This window comes from Manis pentadactyla, chromosome 14 (genome assembly GCF_030020395.1).
Source record: "Manis pentadactyla isolate mManPen7 chromosome 14, mManPen7.hap1, whole genome shotgun sequence".
NCBI classification, from domain to species: Eukaryota; Metazoa; Chordata; class Mammalia; order Pholidota; family Manidae; genus Manis; species Manis pentadactyla.
The window spans coordinates 23616750-23642883 of NC_080032.1; the positions used below are offsets into that span (position 1 = coordinate 23616750).

At 43.1% G+C, this 26134-nt stretch overlaps 2 protein-coding genes, 1 long non-coding RNA gene and 1 pseudogene across 9 annotated transcripts; 2 read left to right on the forward strand and 2 right to left on the reverse strand.

The window, feature by feature from the left end:
• Positions 1 to 1949: 1949 nt before the first annotated feature.
• B3GNT4 (UDP-GlcNAc:betaGal beta-1,3-N-acetylglucosaminyltransferase 4) lies at positions 1950 to 3801 on the forward strand. The gene is given in 5 exon segments (XM_036929358.2): positions 1950 to 2846; positions 2848 to 3105; positions 3107 to 3588; positions 3590 to 3697; positions 3699 to 3801. Coding segments are annotated over 5 exon segments (1158 nt in total). The 5' UTR covers positions 1950 to 2639.
• A 1082-nt stretch (positions 3802 to 4883) lies between these two features.
• Positions 4884 to 6226, reverse strand: LOC118934134 (DNA-directed RNA polymerase II subunit GRINL1A-like; annotated as a pseudogene).
• Positions 4884 to 26099, reverse strand: DIABLO (diablo IAP-binding mitochondrial protein). 3 transcript variants are annotated; one of them, XM_036929362.2, is made up of 6 exons: positions 25948 to 26099; positions 24996 to 25122; positions 21784 to 21915; positions 20934 to 20978; positions 20669 to 20765; positions 4884 to 7187 (listed from the first exon to the last, which is right to left on the reverse strand). In XM_036929362.2, exons 1-6 carry the CDS (start codon positions 25995 to 25997, stop codon positions 6991 to 6993), a joined length of 648 nt encoding a protein of 215 aa, XP_036785257.1. In that variant the 5' UTR covers positions 25998 to 26099; the 3' UTR covers positions 4884 to 6990. The 3 variants fall into 3 exon arrangements, with proteins under 3 accessions (XP_036785257.1, XP_036785256.2, XP_036785255.2); XM_036929361.2 differs by having other exon boundaries at positions 4884 to 7181; positions 20934 to 21044; XM_036929360.2 differs by having other exon boundaries at positions 20934 to 21044.
• LOC118934137 (uncharacterized) lies at positions 7194 to 10288 on the forward strand. Of its 5 annotated transcripts, none has more exons than XR_005033337.2 (5): positions 7194 to 7336; positions 9440 to 9489; positions 9626 to 9655; positions 9754 to 9802; positions 9968 to 10288. It is a non-coding gene; the product is annotated as an uncharacterized LOC118934137 (long non-coding RNA). The 5 variants fall into 5 exon arrangements; XR_008993896.1 differs by having other exon boundaries at positions 9754 to 9798; XR_008993897.1 differs by lacking the exon at positions 7194 to 7336 and having other exon boundaries at positions 9010 to 9655.
• Positions 26100 to 26134: the final 35 nt, after the last annotated feature.

The window sequence follows — 26134 nt, forward strand, 5'->3', positions numbered from 1 at the left end:
GTAAAGCGAGTCCCAAGCCCACGGCTCCGCATCCGTCCCGCCGCCCGGGCGCTGGGGTCTGGCCGGGGCGGTGGGGGGAGCGGGGTATCCGGGGGAGCGGGACCAGGGGGTCCGGAGATGGGGACGGGGAGATTCGGCCGGGGAGCAGGGATCCCGCCGTGGGGCTGTGGTCTGGCCGGAGGCGCGGGGTCCAGTTGGGGTCGGGCGAGGAAGTGCGGCTTAGGGGTGGCGGATCCGGTCGCCGGGAGCTGGGAGTCCGGCAGGGGGAGCTGGGAGTCCTCCAGCAGGTACGCAGGCGCCGAGAGGTCCCGCCCCCAGAAGCCATGCCCCCTAGAGACCACGCCCCGAGATTAGGCTTGGGGACTTAAGGGGCGTGGCCAGCGCGGCCGGTCCGCGGCCGGAACACGCCCACCGCCCGAGCCCGGCCAGGGGCGTGCACTGGCTCTCTGGGTCCCGGCTCCGCAGGGCGAGCTCCTCGGTCGCGTCCTACGTTGCCCCACGGTTCAGGTAGGTCCGCGAGGGGCGAGTCATGCCGGTCCTGGGGTTCGCGAGGACGCCAGGCCGGGCCGCGGCGAGCTGTCCTGCGGGCCGGTTGGCGACTTCTGCTCACCCCGCTGGGGCCTGCATGGCCGGAGCCGGGCGGGTGGACGCGGCCAGCCTGTGCCGCTTGCCCCGGGCACCTGGACGGGCCGCACTGCTGGCTGTGTTCAGGCCCGAGAGGGGTGTTCCCCGGGGGCTCCTGTGCCATGGTTTGGCGAGCAAGCCTTTGGGGACTGTCGCGTGGAAAGAATGAGCCAGCCGTTGGCCCTTTCCCTTTTCGTACCGTGTTGGGTCACCGAGCCCTGAGGACCCGAGCCCGCTGACACCTGTGAAATAATTGCAGACTCGTAGGACTCAGCACCACGCTTGGAGGGGGGTCGTGCGGTCGCCGAAGCCCCTGCCGAAGCCGAGTTAAGAACCAGGCTTTTAGGCGTCACAGTATGGGGGAGACATATGCTTAGCTGGTACTGATATAGGTTTCACAGTAGGTCTGCCGCGTGGAGAGGAGAGGAGTGGCGGACATGGGGCCCGTATTTCGGGCCCAACGGAGCCTAAATACCGGGGCCCCACGCGGGGAATTGCTGTTAGTTCCGGCAGTGGGGCGCTGTGGGCAAATGGGTTATGGGGTGCACCGCTCATCTCAGTGGGCCTCTGAAACGCACAGGCAAAACCAAACGGCGTGCTTTGCACCCTTCTCGGGAAATGGTACCACCCCTCACCTGGGGCTCCTCACCCCCAGCTGGCATTATCTCCCCTATCTGAAATCCGTCTTCCACACCTGGAATCCATCTATCTCTACCCTTTCTACAGCCAGCACCAAGTCCCAGCCGTGTCTTGGGTCTTGACTAATTCAAGTTTTCTGGTCTTGTTTTCATTTCTGCCCCTTCCACAATCCATTCTCAACAGCAGCAGTAGCCTTTCAAACAATAAATTGTCTACTGCCTCTGCTAAGTCCTCCAGCTGATCATCAGGGCGATTACGATAAAGCCCAATCCCCCACCATGGCCCTTGCACGTGTGCAGACTTAGGCTTTGCCCCTGCTTCACCTCCTACCACGTTCCTCTTTGCGCTCCAGCCACACTACATTCCACCTGTCCTGACAGTTTGCCTACTCCTATTTCCAGAACTCTGTGCTTAACTTCCCTCCGCCTGGCACACTCTTCCCCAGATCTTTATGTGGTTTCATCCCTAATTCAGTTCTCAAATGTCCTTACCAAGGTCTTTCTAAACTACCGTCCACTAAACCTTCCTCAGTCACTGCATGCCATTACACTGCTTTACTTTCTCCTTGGCAGTCTCATGTGTTGTTTGTGTGGTTATCTAAGGGCAGTGGCATTCCTGGCAGCTGGAATAGATTGGTGGCAGTGGCCACAGGGACAGCAGGGATGAGGCTCATGTGCAGATGGACAGGACAGAAGCAAAGCCCCATAGGCCCAGACATGGCAATGGAGGTGAAAAGAGGACTGAGGCCTGGCTTTGCTGCCTGAGCTGATTGCTCTGCTGGTTATGGCGTCTCAGCCTTCGCCCTGGATTTCTGGGAGACTCAGAGAAAACCAGAACTTAGTTAAGTGGCAGGAACGAGTGAGGGGCGGCTCCAGGGGAGCCATCCCTGGTGCAAGCCTCCAGCTTCCCTACTTTCTTTCCTCCATGCTCTTCCGGCTTTTCCTAAAGCCCCGTTTGACTTCTCCAAGAAGCCCAGGCCACACCAGGCAGATATGGTGTTCTGCAGAGGCCACAGCCACATGCTGCCCTGTCATGGTTTCCTTTCCCTCCAGGAGCAAACTCCCCGAGCACCATGCTTGGGGCTGGTCATCTCTGACACACCCAACACAGGGCCCGCCGCCACAGACCAGACTGCAGATGCTTTTTGGGGACATGGTTTGACTTTAGCCCGAGAAGCCCCGAATGTCAGGTTTCATGCTTAGAATTAAAGTAAAAAAAACCTAAAGTAGCTTTGTGGCATTTTCACTAAAGCTCATAAAGTACTTGAGTTTTCTGGGAAATGTGCAAATGCTCAGGACTCCTTGGATTTACAGTGGTTTCAAGTCATTTTAGGGGAGAAGCTGACCCAAAAGCCCTTTGATGATGGCAGCAGAGGGATGGCAGAGCCTGTCCTCTGCGGGAGGGACACACTGAAAAGAAATAAAGCAAGTCCCGAAGGCCAGCAGGGACATGCTGGGCCCATCATGTGCTCTCTCCTTGCAGGACCTGCCATGTTCCACAGGCTGGGCTGGCTGGTCCTGTACATCCTTGCTGGGTTGCTACTTAGCTGCCTGCTCTTCCTGGAGGTGGCGGCCAAGCCAGTGGGGGTGTCCTCTGACCCACCAGCCCTTCTGGGCTCCTCTAGGGCCTCGCCGCAGCCAGTGTCTACCCAACCACATGGTGGCTAATGCCTCTCTATCCCTGCCTAGCTGTCACCGCTTCTTCTTGACCTATCGCCACTGCTGCAACTTCTCCATCTTGCTGGAGCCTTCTGGTTGTGCTGAGGACACCTTTCTGCTCTAGGCCATCAAGTCACAGCCTGGCCATGTGGAGCAGTGTGCAGCCATCTGCAGCACATGGGGCCAGATGGGGGGGCTGGGCCAGGGTCCAGCAGCTGAAGCTGGGGTTCCTCCTAGGGGCGGCAGAGCCTGTGCCCCCAGCCCAGCTGCTGGCCTGTGAGAGCCAGGAGTTTGATTATATCCTTCAGTGGGACTTTGCTGAGGACTTCTTCAACCTGACACTCAAGGAGCTACACTTGCAGCACTGGGTGGCAGCTGCCTGCCCCCAGGCCCACTTCATGCTAAAGGGAGATGACGTTGGCTTTATCCATGTCCCCAATGTGTTGGAGCTCCTGGGTGACTGGAACCCAGCCTAGGACCTCCTGGTGGGAGATGTCATCCACCAGGCCTTGCCCAACAGGAACACCAAGGTCAAATACTTCATCCCACCCTTCATGTACAGGGCCCACCACTACCCGCCTTACACTGGCGGCGGAGGCTATGTCATGTCCAGAGCCACCATACAGCACCTCCAAGGAGCAGTGGAACTCTTCTCCATTGATGGTGTCTGTGAGCATGTGCCTGAGGAAGCTGGGCCTGAGCCCCCTGAACCATGCTGGCTTCAAGACATTTGGAATCTGGCAGCCCCTGGACCCCTGTCTATACAGAGGGCTCTTGGCACTGCCTCAGCCTCCTGGAGATGTGGTCCATGTGGGCTCTGATGACAGATGGACTCAAGTGCACAGCTGCTCCCTTGTCCCAACATTGCGGGGTAGGTTGAGTGAGTGGACTCTTGATTTTCCTGTCACAATGAGAAATCAAAAACCTTGACACATGTCCCTTGAGGATCTATAGGAAATGCTACCTTCGTTTTTGTAACCCCCTCCCCCAAACCTTGCTGACTTTGATAAGGACACTGAAACCCAGCTGACATGTACCAGCATGTGTTCAGTGGGAGCCAAAGCATAGCAAATGCTGACAGAAGACATGGGGAGATTCCTGTGCCCCTGGGGGCTCTATCAGGACACAGGTGTGCAGGGGAGAGGCTGCAGAGGGCCCCAGAAGACTCACATTTTTTTTTTCTCTATTTTATTCTTCCTTTCAACACTGTTTAAAGGCTCCAACATATTAGACAAAGAAATCTTTGATAAGTGTTAATTTCTCTAGAGACAATCCTATGATCACTTAAAATTACATAAACAATTATATATATGAAATTGAAGTTTCTGCAGCCTACATATGCCTCTTTTGGTGGGGGGGGGGGAAGCTACATTGATGACAATTCAACTGTAGCTTTGAAAAAAACAAACCTGGGTTTTCTTACCAAACTAAACCTATCAATCATCTATTAGAGCAATGAACTCAAGTGAAGCATAAGAACGGCTTCTCCCTTCACCTACATCAGTCATCTTAGATTTTTTTCTATACCTCATAGTACCCCAAGCCAATCTCATCATCTAGAAAGACTGTCCACCCTCCAGCATCAACTAAAAGTACTCCTGTTCCTACTCAAAAGAAAGATAACATTCTTCCTAAGGGGAAGACAGGAGGAGGAAACAAACGTAAGCATTTTCTGAGTGTCTTCCTTAGCAGTTCACATCCAATACCTCAATAACCCGATGCAAACATGCACAAAAATCTGTAATACACTCCCTTCATTACTCAGACAAGGAGGGAACTATATTTTCCTAATTCACTTTAGGTGGTGCATGGGACAACTAAATGCTTTTCACTGAAAGATGTAATAAATGCTATTTGATAGAGGTAATAAGAATAAGGAAAGCAGCACTTCTTTGCTTCCATTTGGCTTATAGGAAAAAAATGTGCTCTACTATATACTAAGTATCAGACCAACACACAACATACTGCGAAATTTTAATACAATGTGACTAAACAATATTCAAATATGAAACTTTTCAAGCACAGAGTTATCTTCTGAAAGATAAACTGGGCTACTTTTATAGCTACCTTTTTTTTATAACTTTATAAATTCTTTCCCTCAATGTCTGACACTGATCTTGATACTTGTTAGCAAGTCTGATGTAAGATAATGACATCTCAACAGGCACAGATGCAGGAGCTTATCCCAAAGCCCACTTCAGAATTCATCGTCAGAGGACGGATCATCTTCATCCCTTACTTCTCAGTACTTCCTCCAAGTCTCCCCTTCTGGAGCATAGCTCTGCATTTTAATATTCAGTCTTTCTGCTAATTTTTGTGCTTCGAGCTTGGCTTCCATCTCCTCATAATTCTGTTTCTGCTGTTTCTGAAGTGCCAAAGAGTCTTCTATGGAGAGGAGCTGTGAAGGCAGATGGTGAAGCAGCAGAAGCCGAGCTGCTGTTATGTCATCAAGATGCTTCTTATCCCTGTGCCGTCTTTCTGCTGAGGAAATGGGGGACCCTCCCCTCTGCCAATGACTGAATGAATCCTTTTGTTGTGAAGGTAATGCGTTGGTTTTAAATTTATGTGGTGGGGGCACAGGGTTTTGGGCTCAAATTTCTAGCACTTCCATGTAATGAGGTTTCTTCTGTGTCCCACTACCAAAGCCTATCTCATTCTCAGCACCAGTATTTTCTTGTGAGTGGTGCTCATCTGGGTCCGCAACTGTGATCCTTTGTGACCTATCAATAAACAGGTGGTCAGAGCTGCTAGAATTATCTTCTGCTTGACCTGAAACACGATGCTGAGGGAGACGCTCACTGGCTTCAGATGAGGAAGGCGCACTGGTTCTGCTGCTGGAAGCTGGACACTTGTTCACTGTGTACTCAATGTCTGGAGCCTCTTCATCACCTTTGTGAATAGGATGTACAAGTCCCTGTTGTTGCGAAGTTGCTTTACATAACGACGGTATCTATGGAGGAACAGCTGGGAACTAGTGATGAAGTATCAAGTATCTGGTCAGAATTCTGGGCCTTATCCGTGTCCACATCAATAACTGCAATTGCTTTTTGCCTTAGCTTACAGTCTATACTAACAGGATGAAACAGTTCACTTTTTACTCTAGCTTCTTCACGTTCTGTGATGACAGCTTTCAGTTTGACAACAGAGCCTAAGACCTTTTTACCTTTATCGGGCAATTTGCAAATGAATTTTTTGTTGTGCAAAAGTCTCTCCTGGCACTTCAACATCTCCTGCAGCTCTGCCAAACTCTGCGGCCCCAAGTCCTCGGGAGTTTGGGGCTCGAAGCCGTGGGGCAGCGAGGACATTGCGCTGGGGCTGCGGCTGGCGAGGTGGCGGGCACTCGGCTTCCTCGGCAGCCCTAGCCGCTAGCGCGGGATTCACAGCCGGCGGGGACTCCGGGGCACGGGAGGGAGCCGCCATTTCCCCGGAAGACCGTCACATTTTTTTTTAATACAAAAAAATTATTATTATTTCAGATACAGCAGAGAAATTTGAAATAAGGAAACGAGAAACATGTGTTGGAATATGTCCTGTTAAGAGCACCAGGTACATACACTGCATTCAGCTCAATAATGGGCTTTTGGCCAGATCAGAAACCTAAAAAAATAATTCTTAGAAACAGGACAGGCTCCCCATTTCCCCCAAAATGCACATCCTTGTGAAGGAAGCAAATACTAAATCATATCTGAAAATGTAAGATTGGAAACAGGTTTAACAGCTAATGAACTTGTGGGCATGGCAGAAGGACACCTCTCTCTGGCCAGGCTAATGAGACGCTCTGTGTGGGAAACATAAAGACTGGAGGGTGAGAGGGTGGCTGTGCTGAGCAGGTGAGGTGTTAATAAGCAGGGTGTGGGGCTCCTGGGTGCGGGCTTCTACAGGGCCAGGAGCCTGAGACCATGGGCAAAGGGGACAAGTGCTCACGGCTCACAAAGGCTTCTGGGCTGATAGACCGGGCAGGACATGCCGCCTCCTCTGTGTAGAGAAGGCTGTGATGACTCTGGCCCAGATGGCATCTGCCCTTGCTTCCCCAGACTGAGTGGGCAGATGGGGGCAGCAGCTCAGACCCTCAATCTTCACGCAGGTAGGCCTCCTGCTCTGGCTCAGCCCTCTCGTTCCCTTCTTCCTTTGCTTTCTGACGGAGTTCTTCTGTCTGTGCTTCTGCCAACTTGGTTTCTGCTTTCTGGGAGAGCTGGCGCACCTCCTGCACCTGCGATTTCACCAGCTGGATGTGGTTCCTGGCAGTTATAGAGGCCTGATCTGCTCCTGCGGGAAGGGGACAATTAAGCTGAGTGGACACAAGGAAAGCTTGGGGTCACAAGGTTCCATGGTTGTCATCTGGGCCCTTTGGAGACTTTACATAACCTTCCTGCCAGCCTCTTCTCTGCAGAGAACACTCTACCTCCACATTCAAGGTCTGTATTTTACATTTCATTGCCAAAACCTAAGCATTTTTCTCCAGCTATCAGCAGCTAACACAATAATTATAAAATGCAATCCCTACAATCATCTTTATGGCTATTGCAGCTACACAACTCAGGAGATAGATGTTTCATGATTTTTTTTAAAACAAGTAATACATTTCTTTTTGACAAATTGAGATCACTAATAAAATTGTTAAAGATCTCTTTCTTACCCAATCTTCAGGGATAGATAACCTTGGTTGGAAGTTTAAAGGACATCTTTCTCATCTTTTAAAATGTGACTATATACACATGAATGCATAAAAAAATATTCAGTTAATATAAATTTACATAATGGTACAAAAGATATCAAACGTATTTTTACAGTATTATATTTTTGCTTGAAATGTTTTTGAGATTTCATTCCTTTTACCTGCTACTAGTGTAATTCATCTAGATGCACATGTATCAGTTCATCTATAGAACATCTGGGTGGTTCTTTTCTATTTACTGCTTGAGACCCTTCAGTAGTACAATGTTGAAAGGTAGTAGAGAACAGCAGCACCCTTCCCTTATTTCTGACCTTGATGGTAATACTTCTTACATTTCACTATTAAGGATTACTTTACCTTTATCATGTTAAGAAAACTCTATTCATAGTTGTATTTAGATTTAAATCATAAACGGATACTACATTTTACTGAAGGATCCTTGGGCATATATTGCTATCACATGGGTAGCTTTTCCCCCTTAACCTACTATAGATAGATAGATAATTTCAAGAAGTGAATAAAGTTGATAGGTTTTATTCAATGTTGAATTATTGTATTTTGAGGATAAGTGGCTAAGTGTGACTTACATGTATATTATAAGTAATAATGACCTACAACTTTTTTGTTTGGATGCTAGTCCAGTTTGGGATGAGACATATGCTGGCTTTATACAATTATAATATCTGGGAGGCTTGTGTGTACTCATTTTTTGTGTACTGTTACACTTCATAACACAGGGATTATGTTTCTTGAGATTTGATAAAACTCTCTTGTCAAACAGTCTGGCCTTTGTGTTCATTCTGGGGGAACAGAATGAGAACTATTTTAACTTCTTTGGTTAATGGTCTTTTATTTGGATTTTTTACTTCTTGAGCCAATATTCATATTAAGATCATAATATTCTTATACAATTAAAAAAACCTTCCTATCTATAATAGCCCTTTCTCGTGTTACTTTTGCTAAGAAGTCATACTTGCCAAATCTTTTTTCTTTTCAAAGGAACCATATTTTGCCTTTTCAATTAACTTTCTTTTTAATATTTCTTTTGTTCTTTTTAATATTTCTAACTTACTAGGTTAAAAGTTTATTTTTTGAGTACAGTGAACATTACCTGTCATTCACGGCTCCTGTCCTTTTTATTTACAAGAGCTCCCTCATCTATAGCTCCTTGGGTCTGCTATATACTGCACTTGCCATCACAGTTCTAGGTATCTTTAAATTTCCATTTTGATTTACGGTAGGGAAGGGGGGAGTGACGGAATTTGCTGAATCTGTCACCTGACACAAAATCAGTTTTTACGCCCATTCTAAGACTATATATTTTTTTTCTGCGGGATGGCAAAATTATACATTCAATATATAGATTTGGTTAAGCTTTTAAAAATCACTCTGTTCCAGCCCTTCATGTTCCAACCCTTTAATAGCTTTAATTTTATGGTCTTGAACTGTGAGTATCTGAGATGTAAATGAAACTCAATTTCTCTCTGTAAATCTGTTTTTGCTTTATTAGGTACATATTTCATGACTGAAATCTTAATTTTTCTCTCCCTTTTTGCTCTAGTAGCTTTTGTTGTTAATGGTTCAGTTTATCTTTTTATAACTTTCACCCTTCCTGTGCCATTTTGTTTTAGGTATGCCTCTGTAAACAGCTTTAACTAGGATTATTTTTTTAAATCAATCTAAAAGTATCATTTAGTACATTTACTCTTAAGTTATCATGATTACTTATGTCTGAACTTGTTCCTCTATTTTATTTTGCATTTTCTAGTTAGCAGGCTTAAACTTTTCCTATTAATGAATTTATCAAATTTTCTTTGTCACTTGACACCCCATTCTTCTTTAGGTGTAACCAATATCTAATGTTAAGCCACTATCTCTTCTTTCCAAAAGAAGGTAAGAAAGTTTAGCATGATTTCACTTCTTCCCCCAAACTGATTTATTTAAAAGTTTAACACTCAGAACTTTTGACAAGTTTTACTAAATTCTGTTCATTGTTATCTGTTGTTTCTTCCTAATTTATTTTCTTCAGAGTAGCTGTCCCAGAAAGCATTTGCAGTAGGTAAACTTTGAGTCTTTATATGTCTGAAAATCTTTCACATTTTAATGATATTTGGCTGGATATAAAATTCTAGATTATTGATGTCACCTTGTTTCTAGGATTGCTGATAAGAAGATTGATGTCAGAGTATATATACTTCCTTCGTAGGTAAATCTATTTTTTTCTTACAGTTTTTTAGGATTTTTATATATTTTACATTCTGAGTCTTTTTGAAAAATTCTGTTCAGAACCTTGAATGAGCTCACAATCAGTTCTGGGAAAATGTGTTTTTTCGGATAACGCTTACACTTTACTTTCCCTCTCTTCTGCTAGATCTAAGCCTGCCTAGCTAGGTGGTGAAGGCTGCCTGGGATGTTCCTGCTGCAGGACTTCAGTACATCTTCCTTTCACTGTACCTGGAAACCCTGCTCTCACCTCTGGTGTAGCACTACTTTATGCTACTTTCAGATGTCTACTGTTGCTTTATTCAGTCCAATCCTGTTTTCAGAACCTAATTCCCAGGTTTTGGTCACTAAGAACTCTTTTATTTTTTTATTTAAAAAATCTTTTATTTTCGGGTATCAGATTAGGGGTTCTAGCCCACCAAATCTTAAAAAGGATACAAAAGTATTTTAACATGCCAGTTTCTTAATAAGAGCTGGTCCTAGACTTTAATTTCTGTGAGCTCTCTACTTTTGGACCAATCCAGGTAAGATGTTAAACTATGGTTTTCCTCAGAATACATTTAATTAAAAAACCATTTAGCTCAAGCCCACTGGTTTGAGAGTGATGTCCAAAAACACCCTAGTGAATGAATAACTGCATTTTCTATACTGGACGCCAAGACTCAAAGGATGAAGTCTTGGCAAGAAACAAAGGCTTTAGAATTTGATCTACCTGGCTGAGTCCCAGTTTGGCTGCTTATTTACCACACCACAGTGAATTATTAGCCCTGCCCTCCAGTTTCTTCACCTGTAAAGTGGGAATGGTAGTAACTGCTCTTTTAAATTACCATAAACAGGGGGGGGCGGAAGATGGCGGCGTGAGTAGAGCAGCGGAAATCTCCTCCCAAAACAGCATATATCTATGAAAATATAACAAAGACAACCCTTCCTAGAATAAAGACCAGAGGACACAGGACAATATCCAGACCACATCCACACCTGAGAGAACCCAGCGCCTCGCGAAGGGGGTAAGATACAAGCCCCGGCCCCGCGGGAGCCGAGCGCCCCTCCCCCCAGCTCCCGGCAGGAGAAGAGCAGGCAGAGCGGGAGGGAGACGGAGCCCAGGGCTGCCGAACACCCAGCCCCAGCCATCCGGGCCAGAGTGCAGGGCCCTCGATACTGGGAAAACAGGGCAGCAAGAACAGTGAGCAGGCACTGGAGGCTGGGCGACAGAGGACATAAGAAAAGCGCGCGACCATTTTTTTTTTTTTGCTTTTTTGCTGCTTTGTTTTGGCGAGCGCTTTTTGGAAGTCTTAAAGGGACAGGGACACCAATATTAGGGAAACAGGGCAGAAAGACCGGTGAGCAGAGGCCTGAGGCTGGCACCGGAGAATAAAGAAAAACGAACGACCACCTTTTTTTTTTAATTAAAAATTTTTTTTTTTTTTTAATTAAAAAAATTTTTTTTCTTGTTTTTTTTGTGGTCGTTGTTTTGTTTTGGCGAGTGCTTTTTGGAAGTCTTAAAGGGGCAGGGCGGGCCACTTAATCCAGAGGTAGGGAATCCGGGATCTCTGGGCACCCTAACCCCTGGGCTGCAGGGAGCAGGGAGGCCCCTTACGGAGATAAATAGCCTCCCAGCAGCTCCTGCTCCAACGCGACTCCACCATTTTGGAGTAGCTGCCCGAGCCAGGCCACGCCCACAGCAACAGCGGAGATTAACTCCATAGCAGCCGGGCAGGAAGCAGAAACCCTGTCTGCGCGCAGCTGCGCAGCACAAGCCACTAGAGGCCGCTGTTCTCCCAGGAGAGGAGGGCCACAAACCAACAAGAAAGGAAGTCCTTCCAGCCGTCACTCGTCCCAGTTCTGCAGACTATTCCTATCACCATGAAAAGGCAAAGCTACAGGCAGACAAAGATCACAGAGACAACACCAGAGAAGGAGACAGACCTAACCAGTCTTCCTGACAAAGAATTCAAAATAAGAATCATAAACATGCTGACAGAGATGCAGAGAAATACGCAAGAAAAATGGGATGAAGTCTGGAAAGAGATCACAGATGCCAGAAAGGAGATCGCAGAAATGAAACAAACTCTGGAAGGGTTTATAAGCAGAATGGATAGAATGCAAGAGGCCATTGATGGAATTGAAATCAGAGAACAGGAACGCATAGAAGCTGACATAGAGAGAGACAAAAGGATCTCCAGGAATGAAACAATATTAAGAGAACTGTGTGACCAATCTAAAAGGAGCAATATCCGTATTATAGGGGTCCCAGAAGAAGAAGAGAGAGGCAAAGAGATGGAAAGTATCTTAGAAGAAATAATTGCTGAAAACTTCCCCACACTGGGGGAGGAAGTAATCAAACAGACCACGGAAATACACAGAACCCCCAACAGAAAGGATCCAAGAAGGGCAACACCAAGACACATAATAATTAAAATGGCAAAGATCAAGGACAAGGAAAGAGTGTTAAAGGCAGCTAGAGAGAAAAAGGTCACCTATAAAGGGAAACCCATCAGGCTAACGTCAGATTTCTCAACAGAAACCCTACAGGCCAGAAGAGAATGGCATGATATATTTAATACAATGAAACAGAAGGGCCTTGAACCAAGGATACTGTATCCAGCACGACTATCATTCAAATATGACGGTGGGATTAAACAATTCCCAGACAAACAAAAGCTGAGGGAATTTGCTTTCCACAAACCACCTCTACAGAACATCTTACAGGGACTGCTCTAGATGGGAGCACTCCTAGAAAGAGCACAGCACAAAACACCCAACATATGAAGAATCGAGGAGGAGGAACAAGAAGGGAGAGAAGAAAAGAATCTCCAGACAGTGTATATAACAGCTCAATAAGCGAGCTAAGTTAGGCAGTAAGATACTAAAGAGGCTAACCTTGAACCTTTGGTAACCACGAATTTAAAGCCTGCAATGGCAATAAGTACATATCTTTCAATAGTCACCCTAAATGTTAATGGGTTGAATGCACCAATCAAAAGACACAGAGTAACAGAATGGATAAAAAAGCAAGACCCATCTATATGCTGCTTACAAGAAACTCACCTCAAACCCAAAGACATGTACAGACTAAAAGTCAAGGGATGGAAAAACATATTTCAAGCAAACAACAGTGAGAAGAAAGCAGGGGTTGGTTGCAGTACTAATATCAGACAAAATAGACTTCAAAACAAAGAAAGTAACAAGAGATAAAGAAGGACACTACATAATGATAAAGGGCTCAGTCCAACAAGAGGATATAACCATTCTAAATATATATGCACCCAACACAGGAGCACCAGCATATGTGAAACACATACTAACAGAACTAAATGGGGATATAGACTGCAATGCATTCATTCTAGGAGACTTCAACACACCACTCACCCCAAAGGATAGATCCACTGGGCAGAAAATAAGTAAGGACACGGAAGCACTGAACAACACAGTAGAGCAGATGGACCTAATAGACATCTATAGAACTCTACATCCAAAAGCAGCGGGATATACATTCTTCTCAAGTGCACATGGAACATTCTCCAGAATAGACCACATACTAGGCCACAAAAAGAGCCTCAGAAAATTCCAAAAGATTGAAATCCTACCAACCAACTTTTCAGACCACAAAGGCATAAAACTAGAAATAAACTGTACAAAGAAAGCAAAGAGGCTCACAAACACATGGAGGCTTAACAACACGCTCCTAAATAATCAATGGATCAATGACCAAATCAAAATGGAGATCCAGCAATATATGGAAACAAATGACAACAACAACACTAAGCCCCAACTTCTGTGGGACACAGCAAAAGCAGTCTTAAGAGGAAAGTATATAGCAATCCAAGCATATTTAAAAAAGGAAGAGCAATCCCAAATGAATGGTCTAATGTCACAATTATCGAAATTGGAAAAAGAAGAACAGATGAGGCCTAAGGTCAGCAGAAGGAGGGACATAATAAAGATCAGAGAAGAAATAAATAAAATTGAGAAGAATAAAACAATAGCAAAAATCAATGAAACCAAGAGCTGGTTCTTCGAGAAAATAAACAAAATAGATAAGCCTCTAGCCAGACTTATTAAGAAGAAAAGAGAGTCAACACAAATCAACAGTATCAGAAACGAGAAAGGAAAAATCACGACGGACCCCACGGAAATGCAAAGAATTATTGGAGAATACTATGAAAACCTATATGCTAACAAGCTGGGAAACCTAGGAGAAATGGACAACTTCCTAGAAAAATATAACCTTCCAAGATTGACCCAGGAAGAAACAGAAAATCTAAACAGACCAATTACCAGCAACGAAATTGAAGAGGTAATCAAAAAACTACCAAAGAACAAAACCCCCGGGCCAGATGGATTTACCTCGGAATTTTATCAGACATACAGGGAAGACATAATACCCATTCTCCTTAAAGTTTTCCAAAAAATAGAGGAGGAGGGGATACTCCCAAACTCATTCTATGAAGCTAACATCACCCTAATACCAAAACCAGGCAAAGACCCCACCAAAAAAGAAAACTACAGACCAATATCCCTGATGAACGTAGATGCAAAAATACTCAACAAAATATTAGCAAACCGAATTCAAAAATACATCAAAAGGATCATACACCATGACCAAGTGGGATTCATTCCAGGGATGCAAGGATGGTACAACATTCAAAAGTCCATCAACATCATCCACCACATCAACAAAAAGAAAGACAAAAACCACATGATCATCTCCATAGATGCTGAAAAAGCATTTGACAAAGTTCAACATCCATTCATGTTAAAAACTCTCAGCAAAATGGGAATAGAGGGCAAGTACCTCAACATAATAAAGGCCATCTATGATAAACCCACAGCCAACATTATATTGAACAGCGAGAAGCTGAAAGCATTTCCTCTGAGATCGGGAACTAGACAGGGATGCCCACTCTCTCCACTGTTATTTAACATAGTACTGGAGGTCCTAGCCACGGCAATCAGACAAAATAAAGAAATACAAGGAATCCAGATTGGTAAAGAAGAAGTTAAACTGTCACTATTTGCAGATGACATGATACTGTACATAAAAAACCCTAAAGACTCCACCCCAAAACTAATAGAACTGATATCGGAATACAGCAAAGTTGCAGGATACAAAATCAACACACAGAAATCTGTGGCTTTCCTATATACTAACAATGAACCAACAGAGAGAGAAATCAGGAAAACAACTCCATTCACAATTGCATCAAAAAAAATAAAATACCTAGGAATAAACCTAACCAAAGAAGTGAAAGACTTATACTCTGAAAACTACAAGTCACTCTTAAGAGAAATTAAAGGGGACACTAACAGATGGAAACTCATCCCATGCTCGTGGCTAGGAAGAATTAATATCGTTAAAATGGCCATCCTGCCCAAAGCAATATACAGATTTGATGCAATCCCTATGAAACTACCAGCAACATTCTTCAATGAACTGGAACAAATAATTCAAAAATTCATATGGAAACACCAAAGACCCCGAATAGCCAAAGCAATCCTGAGAAAGAAGAATAAAGTAGGGGGGATCTCACTCCCCAACTTCAAGCTCTACTATAAAGCCATAGTAATCAAGACAATTTGGTACTGGCACAAGAGCAGAGCCACAGACCAATGGAACAGACTAGAGAATCCAGACATTAACCCAGACATATATGGTCAATTAATATTTGATAAAGGAGCCATGGACATACAATGGCGAAATGACAGTCTCTTCAACAGGTGGTGCTGGCAAAACTGGACAGCTACATGTAGGAGAATGAAACTGGACCATTGTCTAACCCCATATACAAAAGTAAACTCAAAATGGATCAAAGACCTGAATGTAAGCCATGAAACCATTAAACTCTTGGAAGAAAACATAGGCGAAAACCTCTTAGACATAAACATGAGTGACCTCTTCTTGAACATATCTCCCCGGGCAAGGAAAACAACAGCAAAAATGAGTAAGTGGGACTATATTAAGCTGAAAAGCTTCTGTACAGCAAAAGACACCATCAATAGAACAAGAAGGATACCTACAGTATGGGAGAATATATTTGAAAATGACACATCCGATAAAGGCTTGACGTCCAGAATATATAAGGAGCTCTCACGCCTCAACAAACAAAAAACAAATAACCCAATTAAAAAATGGGCAGAGGAACTGAACAGACAGTTCTCCAAAAAAGAAATACAGATGGCCAACAGACACATGAAAAGATGCTCCACATCGCTAATTATCAGAGAAATGCAAATTAAAACTACAATGAGGTATCACCTCACACCAGTAAGGATGGCTGCCATCCAAAAGACAAACAACAACAAATGTTGGCGAGGCTGTGGAGAAAGGGGAACCCTCCTACACTGCTGGTGGGAATGTAAGTTAGTTCAACCATTGTGGAAAGCAGTATGGAGGTACATCAAAATGCTCAAAACAGACTTACCATTTGACCCAGGAATTGCACTCCTAGGAATTTACCCTAAGAATGCAGCAATCAAGTTTGAGAAAGACAGATGCACCCCTATGTTTATTGCAGCACTATTTACAATAGCCAAGAATTGGAAGCAACCTAAATGTCCATCAATAGATGAATGGATAAAGAAGATGTGGTACATATACACAATGAAATACTACTCAGCTATAAGAAAAGGGCAAATCCAATCATTTGCAGCAACATGGATGGAGCTGGAGGGTATTATGCTCAGTGAAACAAGCCAAGCAGAGAAAGAGAAATACCAAATGATTTCACTTATCTGTGGAATATAAGAACAAAGGAAAAACTGAAGGAACAAAACAGCAGCAGAATCACAGAACTCAAGAATGGACTAACAGGTACCAAAGGGAAAGGGACTGGGGAGGATGGGTGGGTAGGGAGGGATAAGGGGGGGAGAAGTAGGGGGGTATTAAGATTAACATGCATGGGGTGGTAGGAGAAAAGGGAGGGCTGTACAACACAGAGAAGGCAAGTAGTGATTCTACAACATTTTGCTATGCTGATGGACAGTGACTGTAAAGGGGTTTATAGGGGAGACCTGGTATAGGGGAGAGCCTAGTAAACATAATATTCGTCATGTAAGTGTAGATTAGTGATAGCAAAAAAAAAAAAAAAAAAAAAAAAGGGCAGTTCCTGTGTGGTAACCTCCAACGAGTTCTACACAAGGGTATAAAGGGCATATAAAAGTGTAGGCAAAGGGTCTGTTTGTGTTTATACAGAGGATCAAAGCCTAATTGGGCTACCCCGAAAATGAACTAAGATACGATATGAAAAAGAACTTCCAACATCTGCACCCTCTGGAAGACTCATGCCAGAAGATGATCATCAAAAAATCCCAACAAAGATCCACGCACTGCTACAGCTGTAGATGCACTCATCCCACCAGTTCCTGGTCCTGCCATGTTAATGAGGAAGGAGATATCTAAGCTGGCCTGTGCATACAGTAAAACAACAAAATTGGACTGGATCTATACTGTTGGAACTCAACCAAGAATTAGGAGAAGTGCAAATTGTAGCGCTCCAAAATCTTACAACTACAGACTATTTACTGTTAAAAGAACATATGGGATGTGAACAGTGCCCAGGAATGGGTTGTTTTAATTTGTCTGATTTTTCTCAAACTATTCAAATTCAGTTAGATAATAACCATCATATCATTGATAAGTTTTCACAAATGCCTAGGGTGCCTAACTGGTTTTCTTGGTTTCACTGGAGATGGCTGGTAATTACAGGTATGCTTTGGTTATGTAACTATACTCCTATTATGTTAATGTGTGTGCGCAATTTAAGTAGTAGCTTAAAATATATACATGCTGAAGTTACTCTACAAGAAGATATGTCAAAGAAATAATCAATCTTCCCATGTTTTCTCCCGCCTGCTACTTCTATAGCTTTTCTTCTTCCTTCCTAATTACAACGAATTCTTAAATAGAATTCGTGCCTCATATCAAATTTACCGAGTATCATAACTCCTCCAAGTGGTAAAGATACCTCAAGACAAATGCTGGGCATAGAAGCCACAGGGCATAAATATGCAAAGAAATAAAAAGCTAACCATTTCAAACAATAAGGCTTCTCTCTCACTTACCAACTTAACATTTCCCTGTGTGGCCCCGGAAGATGACTGGTTAGCCAGAGACGGGTAAGATTCCTCAAGGGAGGAACAACCTAAGACAGGCACAGTCGCTGGGGGGTCATCAGGTGAGAAATTGGGGATCAACAGAGGTGAGGCTTAGAACCTCACCCCCCCTGTACTGAGAGAAATCTTCTGCATATGTGGATGTTTTATTGCCCTTGTCTAGCTTGGATTAACACATAGTCTACAGGCACACACCTGATCATCTACATTTGCTCTCTTACAACACTAAACTATGTTTTCTACCTTTATGTTGTATCTACCTACCACTTCAGCATCTTATTAAAAATAATAAAGAGAGAAATGTGGTATCCACATATAAATCAAGTATAAAAATCAAATGTGTATTCATATTTGAACTGACTGTTTATAGTTCATAATGCATGAGCAAAACCAAAAGTTTCTGTGATGACTGCCCTTGTACTGTTCACCATGTAACTTATTCACTATGTAAGAATTTGTTCTCCATGTAAGAACTTGTTCGTTATGCTTCAGAAGATTGGAGACTGACGAAAATTAGGCTTGGGGTGGATTAATGATTGTGCATTGAGCATTGACTCCCCTATACAGAATTTTATTGTTGTTAACAACCATTTGATCAATAAAAATGAGAGATGCCCTAACAACAACAACCAAGAAAAAGTACACACTTCCAATTGTAAAATAAATAAGCAACCGGGATGTAATGTATAGCATAAGGAATATAGTCAAAATATTGTAACAACTTGGTATGGTGATAGCTGGTACTTAGAATTATCATGTATATAAATGTTGAATCACTGTGTTGTACACCTGAAACTAATGTAATGTAATACTGTGTGTCAACTACCCTTCAATAAAAAATAATTATCTAAAAAAAAAAAAAAAAAAAAAAAAAAAAAGAACATATGGCATGTGAACAGTCCCCAGGAATGGGTTGTTTTAATTTGTCTGATTTCTCTCAGACTGTTCAAGTTCATTTGGACAATATCCACCGTATCATAGATAAGTTTTCACAGATGCCTAAGGTGCCTAACTGGTTTTCTTGGTTTCACTGCAGATGGCTGGTAATTACAGATATGCTTTGGTTATGTAACTATACTCCTATTATGTTAATGTGTGTGTGCAATTTAAGTAGTAGCTTAAAACCTATACATGCTGAAGTTACTCTACAAGAAGATATATCAAAGAAATAATCAATCTTCCCATGTTTTCTTCCGCCTGCTACTTCTATAGCTTTTCTTCTTCCTTCCTAATTACAACCCTTAAATAGAATTCGTGCCTCATATCAAATTTACCGAGTATCATAATTCTTCCAAGTGGTAAAGATACCTCAAGACAAATGCTGGGCATAGAAGCCACAGGGCATAAATATGCAAAGAAGTAAAAAGCTAACTTTTTCTAACAATAAGGCTTCTCTCTCACTTACCAACTTCACATTTCCCTGTATGGCCCCGGAAGATGACTGGTTAGCCAGAGACGGGTAAGATTCCTCAAGGGAGGAACAACCTAAGACAGGCACAGTCGCAGGGGGGCCATCAGGTGAGAAATTGGGGATCAACAGAGGTGAGGCTTAGAACCTCACCCCCCCGTTCTGAGAGAAATCTTCTGCATACGTGGATGTTTTATTGCCCTGGTCTAGCTTGGATTAACACATAGTCTACAGGCACACACCTGATCATCTACATGTGCTCTCTTACAACACTAAACTATGTTTTCTACCTTTATCTTGTATCTACCTACCACTTCAGCATTTTATTAAAAATAATAATAATAAAGAGAGAAATGTGGTATCCACATATAAATCAAGTATAAAAACCAAATGAGTATTCATATTTGAACTGACTGTTTATAGTTCATAATGCATGAGCAAAACCGAAAGTTTCTGTGATGACTGCCCTTGTACTGTTCACTATGTAACTTATTCATTATGTAAGAATTTGTTCTACATGTAAAAACTTGTTTGTTATGCCTCAGAAGATTGGAGACTGACAAAAATTAGGCTTGGGGTGGAATAATGATTGTGCATTGAGCATTGACTCCCCTATACAGAATTTTATTGTTGTTAACAACCATTTGATCAATAAATATGAGAGATGCCCTCACAAAAAAAAAAAAAAAGGACAGACTTCCAATGGTAAAATAAATTAGTAACCGGGATGTAAGGTATAGCATAAGGAATATAGTCAAGATATTGTAACAGCCTGCTAGGGTGATAGCTGGAACCTAGAATTATGTATATAAATGTTCTACCACTGTGTTGTACACTTGAAACTCATGTAATGTAATACTGTGTGTCAACTACCCTTCAATAAAAAATAATTATTAAAAAAAAAAAAAAAAAAAAAATTACCATAAACACTGATATAAACAAATGGTACCTATTTGTCCTTTTCTCCATCTTTACAAAAAGGTTCATATAGATTGATGATCTCAAGTCCCATCCAACTGTGTCATTCAGTGACTAGTTATAAATTATCTGAGTTATTAAAAAAATGGAATGTTTAACTATTTGGAAGCAATTATTTTTTTTAATTCATAGTAGTTTTATTCTAGCTTGATAACCCAGTTTCTACTGGTCTTGTCTACAGGGGCCTTATATATTCTGTTGTGCAAATAAATTATTGGTTAAACTTTTGGAAATGGGAACATGTGCTCACAAGTTAGCTCTACAATACAACGGGCCTTAGACCATTTAAATCTCATTTTACAGCTAGATGAAAACTCAAATGGCATCTTCATATTAGACACTTTCACCTACCAGTCTGGTATGCAGCTTCTGCTGCCATCTCTGAAAGACCAACTGCAGTCATCCAGGTGGTTTCCAGCTTCAAGTATTCTTGTTGTTTTGAGGTCATCTGTAAAATAAGGCACTTCAGACAACATGAAGAGATGGAGCACATTTAAAGGGACTTATTTAAAACAGACTTAGAGAATGGTTCCTGGTTAGACACCTTACTGCAGCAATTTATATACCTTACTGAGGTAGGAGCACCAATATTGAAATGCCTAATGACTCTACTTACCTCAACTCTGGCTCCAATGATCACCTGCCATACTTCATCTTCCTCCTGTGAATTCATTTTCCCAAGTAAACTTGTATATTGTCGGTACAAAGAAATTAAGGCATAAACAGCCTACAAATACAGAATAAATAAACCTGAGTAAAGTAAGTCAGAAATATTAGGATTAGTAAGACTTAACCTCAAGGAGATGAAGTTCCATTACAAACTGGCTCTTCAGTCCTCTGCCTCATTGAAATAGCACTACTCTATGAGGTAAAGCCATTATTTCGGGCATTAGTATCTCCACCTGTCAGTTTCTGTGTTTTTAAAAGCTTGTAAGCAATCCAGACAGAAGAATAACTTGATATAGAGGGGAAACTCAGAAGGCTAAGACAAAAGCTGCTGGAAAAATAAAGGTAAAATACACATATAAATCTTTTTGGTTATCCATCTACTAACTCATATAAGTGGTTTTCAAACTGCCCTCACAGAGAAGGCCCTGGGACTGCTGATAGTAGACTTTGGACCCCTTTATACTCCTAAATGAACCACATCAACCTGGTACCCTGTCTTACCTGCTGGGCTGCTATTTAAGATTTTCTTTTAAAAAGGTTTCCTGGGAAAAGTCCCTTGACTTTTAGACCAAGGCTCAGTCAACATTTTTTGTAAAGGGCCAGTAAATATTTTAGACCTTGTGAGCCCTACAGTCTCTGCTGCAGCCATGTAACTCAGGAAAGCAGCCACAATACATAAACGAGTATGGCCATGTTCCAGCAAAACTACAAAAACAGGCATCAGACTAGATTTGGTCTGAGTCATAGTTTACTAAACCCTGGTTTAGATGATCAAGATTTAACAAGAGGACACTTACCTTAGTGTATTCAGTGACTGCTTCAATCAATGCATATGTGGTCTGAGAGAGAAAGGTAGAGGTGCTATCTGTCACCAAAGACACAGCCCTCCTCATCAGGGCATCGTTACTAAGAGAATGAGGCTCTGATTTCTGAAAGACAAGCATTTGCACTCAACTTTTAACCTAAAGCTAGAGCTGAGAACTTTATCATAGAAAGCCAAGTGACAAACATAATTCTCACACTGCAACACTATGCTTCTGTGTTAGCCAAAATATAGACTAAAAAGAAAATATTTAACACAATACAATGGAAATAATTCTACTGTATGCTTTCCATCTACTTTTATTCCCTATTCTCTGCTCCAAAAATCAAACTATTTCTTCATATAAAAGGCTAGTAATTATAACAAGTTTTGTGAAGTTATTAACTCATTACCATAGTGCCAGATGCTTGGGATATAAAGATAAGATATATTCTCTGCCCTCAAGGATTTCAGGGAGGGGGGGGAGGGGCTGAGGTCAACAGAAAACTTGCAGTCAAATCTCATGGAAGCTGTGGCAGGAGTCTGTATGGGCTGTAATAGGTACACACATAAGGGAGCAATCACTTCTATCTTGAAAAGGAATAGCTTAAAAGAAAAAAAAAGCTTTACAGAGTTGATGATAAAGCTGAGTCTAAGAAAGTAAATGGGTGGATATGGGAGAGCAATTCTGAGCAGAATGAGCAGTACAGTCTTGGGGAGGGGAGGTGGAAACAGAGACTCTTCACTCTAACCTCAGCTGATTGGCCTTAAAAAAGGCCAATATAACTATCTGATGAGTTAAGGGAACATGGCTACCTTGATTAAATATTATTGGCAACTGTAATGATGGGTCATCCCTGACTCTGCCTTTTTCTTCCTCAGCAGAGCATTTGCTGTATCAGAAGTAACAAAGAAACCAATTCTTATCATTTGTCTTGTTTTTGCTACTTAAGATTATAGACAACACAGAATCACTGCCTGTTGAAAGCAGCAATGAAGAAAGATCTTTGATATATGAACAAATGAAAAAATTTATTTACCACAGTTATACTTCAATCAACCAAATAATTATTAAGTACTCATTATGTATTTTGCACTGAGGAGCTAGAAAGGAAAGAATGGTATTATCTCTGTTCATGAGCAGCTGATTTTGACATATTCTGATCACTTCTATTTTCATAATGCTGTACATTTTGCAATGCATTTTCATTCATTCCAGGTCTTATCACTTTTTTTTTACAGATGATGAAATAGAAGCTCAGAGTAGTTACTAATGTTCCCCAGAAGATACACACCTACACCTCAAGCCACCATCTCCAAAGTTTGTACTTTCCTTTATACTCTGCTGACTCAGAATGAGTGCCAAATGGATTATCACCAAGTATCAAAATATGTAAGTGGTCCGAAAAAGGGAGATGGCTGTTGGCCAGGAACTAGGAAAGGCTTTAAAGAAAGGTTGGACTTGGGCCTGAAGACAGCTAGGATGTGAACAGTCAGGCACTCTGGGGAAGAGGAAACAACCAGGAAAAGAGTATTTGTTGCATGCAGGGGACCGTCGGGATTTCAGCCCTTGGTAAAATGGATGGCACAGGATGATGGGCAGGGCACTGGAGTGCAGGGAAAGCTGGTGGATTTTAGTTCTGTAACACATAATGGAGAGCCATTGCAGGTTCTGAAGAACCACTGTCCTACAGGACAATGGCTACAGGCTCCTGTCATGTGGCTCAGAACAGAGCTAACTAGGGCCTAAAAAAGGTTTATCAACTGAGAAAGGACCAAACCCAAAATACTCTTCTGAAGGAAGAAAGAAGGCTGTATTAATTGTGGCTGAAAATGGGCTGGTGCTCAAGTAAGGGTTTTAGGATCACTGATTCATCCGAGTGCAGAGATGGTGCTGAGGGTAAGGCACAAAAAGGTGTGGGATCATAAGCCTCTGAAGATGCTAAAAATACCTGTCATAAATGGAATTAATCTCTTCTGTGATAAACACATGTATTTTGCCAAAATGGGATTTGCTGTTTTATATTTAGCTGTTCCCCATAAAGCACATAAACAGTGATTTTTAAAAATAAGGTACCATTTTCATATCACCTAATTAAATCTACCTAGATGTCTACTAGACATATCTAGATGTCACTAGGCATTTCAGACTGTCATTTCCAAAACTGAACCTTGATTTTCTCCTCCCAAAACCTACTCCCCTCCACTCCAGTAAATGGCAACTCCATTCTTTCAGTTGCTTAGGCTTTTTAAAAGCCTTGGAATATATTCCACAACCGCTGACCACATTTGGCCCACTTCTCCCCAGTTAAACTTAGTGCCTGCCTAATCCAAGCCTGGACTACAGCAACAATATCCTATTAGTTTTCCTAGATCCACACAGCACCATTCAAAAACTTACGTGAGCTCAGAATAGTCTTGTGACTAAAATCCTCTGTGGCTATCTTTTTAGAATAAAACTGAAAGCCTTACAATGATCTATAAGGACAAAACACAATTTGATTCTTAGCTAACTCTGGCCTCTATTACTCTCTCTTCCTCATTCTACTTCAGCCACATTAACCTCCTTGCTGTTCATCACATGTATCAGGCATACCCTGCTTCCAAGCCTCTTTCTGCCTATCTTCAAGATAAGACCATGGCTCACTCTCTCAGATCATTCTGACATCTACTTAACCACCACTTTATCAGATAGTCCTACAGGCCCACCCAATCCAAAACAACTCCCTCCCAGCCCTCCCTATTCTCTTACCCTGTTTGTTTTCTAAAAACACTTTTCATCACCTGGCACTTTATATTTGTTTATTTTCTTCCCTTTTTTCCCCCCAGGATATAAGTTTTATAAGAGCACAAACTCTGTTTTGCTTTTATATTTCCAGTGTATGGCATACAAGAGTTGCTCAATAAACTTCTGTTGAATGACAGACTGTTTTGTTGATAGACTGTATGTAATATGCTCTTATTCCCTCTTCTTTTTTTAATACAACTAACTTGACATACTGTTCCTACTGAATAAGGCGATACAAATGGAAATATTAATGTATTTGCTCAGTCATAAAAAGATGCTAATACAATACAAAGTGTACCCCATGTGGGGGATGGGAGCACTGGGTCAAACTAAAGCTTGTCCATTGCCCAGTGAGACTTCAAGAGGACACAATACACTAAGACAAAAACAAAAAATGGAGTGACACGGTAGTATTTTACCTGTGCGATAGGAATTGCACACAGGGTTACACCAAATCCAACTGCCAAAGTTTTGTGCCATGGTCTTATCAATTCTGAGAAACAGCGCTTTTTAAAGTCAGCCACAACAGGAACACACTGTCTGTACCTAAAAACAAATCAAATTTAGTAAGGCACAACCACCAATCTGTAAAAGTCGCTTCAATTTATTTTTAGAGTTTGTAAACTCAAGATCGAGTCAAGGAGGAGCTTAAACGAAGATGTAGGGTCAGTCTTCCAGATGGCAGAGCTCAGTGGGGAGTGTGGTGGACTGGACAGCCCCTGACTCTCTCAGGGGGGCAACTGCCACCTAGCTCCGGGGCACCGCGGCCGTGAGAAAATGCGGGCCCAATGGTTTTACAGTGTAACAAGTTATCAGCTGTGCAGGTTTAAAGTAGGTCTCAAAGTTTTAAAAACCTCAGGCGAAAACAAACGCTTCTGCGGGCAGGATTTAGCTCTGGACCTCTGGCCGAGGTTTCAAGGAGTCTGACGGTCCCCGCTGGACCACACCTGGAGCCCCTGGGTGCGGCAAGGGCCCCTTCTGCGCTCAGCAATCCTCCTCTTTATCCTCCGCCTGCGCAGCCCTCTCCCCCCACTCATCCCAGTGACGTAGGTGGGCCAAGAGGAGCTGTGGGTCGGCCAAGTCGCCCAAGAAGACAGCCCAAGGATGGGAGTACTCGGTTTCGGCGGGTGGAAAAACGGAAAAGCCGCGTGTGAGAAACAAAGGGCAGCCAGGCCGCGGGGGCGAAGGGCCTCCGGCCAGGGGCAGTGGCGGGGCGTCCTCACACCTCCGAGGGGCGGGACGCCGCGGACCGCTCGGCCCGGGAAAGAGCGCTCCAGCAAGGTCAGCTGCGGTGCCGGCCACAGTACTCTCTGCGTCGCCTCCCGGCCTCGCGTCCTGCCCTCCCACCCTTCCGCCCGACCGCAGTGGTACCTGAAAAGGGAAATTACGCTCCGCGACAGCCAGCTCCTCAGAGCCGCCATCCCACGGCGAGCGGGCGCCAGACGCACACGCCGGAAGTGACGCCACTCCGTGAGCTGGGGGCGAGGCGTGGCCTCCTCCTGAGTTGGCCTGGCCGCATGACCACACCCCCGCCCAAGGGAGCAGTCGGGATTGGCCA

Bases quoted from the DNA above. Each gene is read 5' to 3' on its own strand.
- DIABLO (XM_036929360.2), bottom strand. From the start codon at position 25,997: ATGGCGGCTCTGAGGAGCTGGCTGTCGCGGAGCGTAATTTCCCTTTTC. The intron at 21,916-24,995 runs GTAAAATACTAC...CTTGTCTTTCAG, and splicing joins GTGCAATTCCTATCGCACAG to AAATCAGAGCCTCATTCTCT. The intron at 20,766-20,933 runs GTAAGTAGAGTC...CTTATTTTACAG, and splicing joins TCATTGGAGCCAGAGTTGAG to ATGACCTCAAAACAACAAGA.